The following is a 4,621-nucleotide window of genomic DNA, read 5'->3' on the forward strand; positions in this document are numbered from 1 at the left end:
ATTTCACGGACACTAGTGGGGTAGGGGAGGGATTGAATCACATCGATCTTTGCTTTATCCACCTCTATCCCCCTAGATGAAACAACATGCCCCAACACTATGCCTTGCTCAACCATGAAATGACATTTCTCAGAATTTAACACAAGATGAGACTCAATACAACGTTTCAAGACAAGGGACAAATGGTACAAGCATTGGTCAAAAGAGTCACCATGAACGGTGAAATCATCCATGAAAACCTCTAGAAACTCCCCCCACAAAGTCAGAGAAAATACACACCATACACCTTTGAAAGGTGGCAGGGGCATTACAAAGTCCAAAAGGCATGCGCCGATACGCAAAGGTGCCAAAGGGACATGTAAATGTTGTCTTTTCCTGGTCCTCGAGAGCAATGGGCACTTGAAGATAGCCTGAGTACCCATCAAGGAAACAATAGAAAGCCCTCCCTGCAAGTCGCTCAAGCATTTGGTCAATAAAAGGAAGGGGAAATGATCCTTTCTAGTTACCAAGTTCAAACGGCGATAATCAATACATACACTCCACCCAGTTTAAGTTCGGGTGGGTACCATTTCGTCATTTGCATTAGGAATCACTGTGACACCACCTTTCTTTGGCACCACTTGTGTAGGACTTACCCATTTACTATCGGAGATGGGGTAGATAATACCCATTTGACACAACTTTATTACCTCCTTCTTTACCACCTCCATCATGGGTGGGTTCAAACGCCTTTGAGGTTGCCTCACCGGCTTAGCTTCATCTTCCAACAAGATCCTATGCATACATGTGGATAGACTAATGCCACGGATGTCCGCAATTAACCATCCAATCGCCGTCGAATGCTCCTTGAGCACCTCCACCAACTTGCTCTCTTGTTCCAAGGTCAACTTGTTGGAAATGATAACTGGCAAAGTCTCTTTCTCACCTAGGAAGACAAACTTCAAATGCTCCGGGAGAGTTTTGAGCTCAACATCGGGGGCCTGCACAACAGAAGGAAGCGGTCTTGTGCTAGGCACAGTAAGCGGTATGGGCTTATAGTTTGAAGGATTCAAAGGGAGTTTGGAAAGCTCATTCAATTCAACAACAATTTCAAGCACATTATCTGGCAAACAAAACTCCAAAGAATCAGCATTCAAACTAAAGTCCAAAACACTTTGCAAATCATCATCATGTAAGACATCAAACACACCTTGAACACATGGCTCAAACACATCAATGGCACAGAGAGAGTGATCCTCAATATTAGGGTATCTCATGGCATCATACATATTAAACTCAATGATTTGACCATTAAACTGCATGGCCAAAGAACCGGTGTCACAATCAATCTTAGTCTTAGCCGTTTTCAAGAACGCCCTCCCTAAAAGAATAGGGGCCGAATGCTTATCATGTTCCAAATCTATCACATAAAAATCAGCAGGAAAAGTCAACTTATCAACTACCACAAGAACATCTTCAACTACACCTCTAGGAATGGAAGTGGATCTGTCCGCAAGTTGGATAACAACATTGGTAGGAAGCAAATCACCAAGTGTCAAGGACTCATACAAAGAATAAGGAAGCACATTGATGGAGGCTCCTAAATCTAACATGGCCCTATCAATCTTAGTGTCACCAAGAGTTATAGGAATAGTGAACATGCTCGGATCATCACATTTCTTTGGCATTCTGTTTCGGAAAACAGCGGACACATGTTCACTAACCTTAACTGTTCGTTTCCCTTTAACACCACTTTTCCTCTTTATTGAACACATCTTTTTTAACCACTTAGCATACAAAGGCACAGTCTTAATCAATTGCAACAAAGGAATATTCACATTACATTGGCTAAATGTTTCATAAATATCATTAGAGAAATCAAGCTTACGATTGTCCTTAAGTGTATCGGGGAAAGGGGGTGTCTGTTTGTAATCCGGGAAAGATTTTACCTCTTGGTGAGAGCTAGGACTCACCACTTTTTCCACCTCTTTGGAAGGAGTAAGAACCTCCACCTCCTCATCTTCCACTCTTGTCTTCTCTTCCACAACCTTGCCCTTTTCGGGCGCATGATCAATAAGCTCCTTGCCACTTCTTAATGTCACAACACTCACATTCTTCTTGGGGTTCACCTCGGTTTGAGATGGCAATTTTCCAGAATTTTGGGCCTCAAGCCTATTCATGACACTAGACATTTGGCCCACTTGTTTCTCCAAGTTGTAAATGCTTGACTTGGTCTCTTGTTGAAATTGCACCATATTGGACTGCATGGTAGTCACATTCTTAGTCAAGGCTTTGATCATATCTTCAGTGGACATTGAGTTAGAGCTAGATGATTGCCCTTGAGGTTGATATGGTTGCTTGAATGGAGGAGGTCGATTTCCTTGTTGAAGATTTTGGTTCCCTTGAAGATTTTGATTCCCTTGAAAGTTTTGATTCCCTTGCTTGTAACTGAAAGCCGTATGATCTTTCCAACCGGGATTGTACGAATTGGAATAAGGATCATACTTTCTATTTCCTTGATAGCCCAAAGCATTCACCTCTTGAGTGTCTTCTTGCAAGGTTGGGCAAGCATCGGTAGGATAACCGGTATTGGAGCAAATTCCACAAGCTTTCACTTGTTGAAGTTTGTTACTCATTCATCAAAGTCCGTTCTTTAACATCAATGGGTCTTCGATCATGGAACCCATAAAGCCTCCTTAAACTGAATACATGAAATACAACAATAGAAGAGCCCAAGTTCTGTTTGGGTTGCAAGCAAGGATGTAAAGGAAGCCCAAGTTCTGTTTGGGTTCCTATTTATTTTTGTTATTTTATTTCAAGCTTAAAATAAAGCCTAGTGATTACTTATGACACTAAGGCAAGTAGGTGTGTGTTTAGTGGATGATTAGGCGTGTAATTAGGGGTTTTTTTTTACAGCTCCATAGTTGCTGATTGCCTTCTTGTAACAGCCCCATAAATGAGGCTTAATTAGGGCTTAAATCAAGGAGTTTTGTAACTCCTCAAAACCTTTCCTCTTAGGACGTTTTTAGGGTATTTTTTATCTCCTCCTTGCTGCTCCTTATCTCTATAAAAGGAGAGCAAATGATAATAGAAATCAGATTTGAGTTTGAAGTAAAAACCTTTGTGTTTTCAGTTTTTAGCTTTGAGTTTGTCTCAAGTTTGAAACTAACCCTTATTACTTTGAGTGAGTCTTGAGTGATAAGATTAGGGGAGATTGAGTGAGTCTTGTCTCTGGCCTAAGATCCCAAATCATTGAGTTTGTCTTGTGATTTGGTCATTTATCCTAAAATCGAAAGTTACAAAGTCTTCTTGTAAGAGTTCTTGTTCTTGAGTTTAAAAACATCGTCCAATCCTTTGGAGGGTGCTTTTAGACTCACATCATCTGGTATCAGACCTTTGGTGAAGAAATTCGTCGGAAAAATTGAGTTTTGGAGAAGAAACGAAACTGCCAGAATTCAACCCGTTTTTAATCCAACTTTGAAGGACGATTTCTCAACCTTCAGGAGTCCAAATTGGTTTATTCTTTTTTTTATTCTGCATAACTTTTTGTCTAGAATACTCACAGAATTATTCAGATTATTGTAAATTTTTTAGATATTAAACTGGGCACGTTTTTCGCAACTGCGCCAAAACGGAGCAAATCTGGCACACATAACTTCAAACGACGATTACTCCTTCATCCGGAAAGCTTTTCAAGAGTTTCTTTTTTTAATTCTGCTTGAAATTTCCTGAATTTGCTTAATCTGTAAGCCTTTGAGAGTCTCAAGGCTATTTTCACTTTCATTCTATTGTTTAAAGTTACGGCAGTTTGCATCTTGTATTTGTAATAGTCTAGCAAAATAGTGAAATCATGGCTGATGGTGATCTTGCTAGGATGTTACAAGTAATTACTGAGAAGTTAGAAAACTTAGGAGAAAATCAGAAGTAAATGATGAAGATAAGGCTCAACAAAAGACTAGGTTAGATGCTATGTCCGAAATGTTGATGCAAGCAAGTAGAAAACTGAATTTTCTTGAAAATGAGGATGGTGAGGTTAATACACCTAGAAACTTTGATGATGATAGGGTTTGAAAACTGAGATGCCTGAATTTGAGGGGGACATGATAAAGAGGCTTTTCTTGATTGGATGAGACAAATTGAAACCGTTTTTGACTATAAGGGGTATGATGATAGGAAAAGGTTTAAACTTGCTGTCCTAAAACTCACTATTATGGTATGAAAACCTCAAGTCAAATAGAAGAAGAGAAGTAAAAGATAAGATTGATTCATGGAATCGATTGAAAAAGAAAATGAGGGATAAATGGGTTAGTAAGGAGTATGAACAAGAGCAATACTTAAATTTACCCACCTTTCACAAAACAATGACATGAGTGTTGAAGAATACTTGAAAGAGTTTGAGAAATTGTGTCTGATTTGTGATTTGCAAGAGAAGGAGACTTTCAAGATAGCTCGCTTTGTTAAGGGGTTGTCTAAAGGGATTAGTAGAAAAGTGGAGGTGACTCACTATGCCACTTTTAGTGATGTTTGTAAACTTGCCTTGAAATATGAGGCACAAGCTAAGGAGGAAAGGGAGAAAGAGAAGCCCAAAACTTCTTCTTCTTTCAAGGGTACTTTAGAATTTACTCCTTCTTATGCTAAGGGG

General features: G+C 39.5%; 1 protein-coding gene across 1 annotated transcript; it reads right to left on the bottom strand.

The window, feature by feature from the left end:
- Nucleotides 1–548: 548 nt before the first annotated feature.
- Nucleotides 549–2,615, bottom strand: LOC130589880 (uncharacterized). The gene has a single exon (XM_057391505.1). It carries the CDS (start codon nt 2,613–2,615, stop codon nt 549–551), a length of 2,067 nt encoding a protein of 688 aa, XP_057247488.1.
- Between the last annotated feature and the right edge of the window lie 2,006 nt (nt 2,616–4,621).

The sequence above is a fragment of the Beta vulgaris genome, chromosome 8 (assembly GCF_026745355.1).
Source record: "Beta vulgaris subsp. vulgaris cultivar EL10 chromosome 8, EL10.2, whole genome shotgun sequence".
NCBI classification, from domain to species: Eukaryota; Viridiplantae; Streptophyta; class Magnoliopsida; order Caryophyllales; family Amaranthaceae; genus Beta; species Beta vulgaris.

Coding starts and splice junctions, on each gene's coding strand:
- LOC130589880 (XM_057391505.1), bottom strand. CDS start 2,615: ATGAGTAACAAACTTCAACAAGTGAAAGCTTGTGGAATTTGCTCCAAT.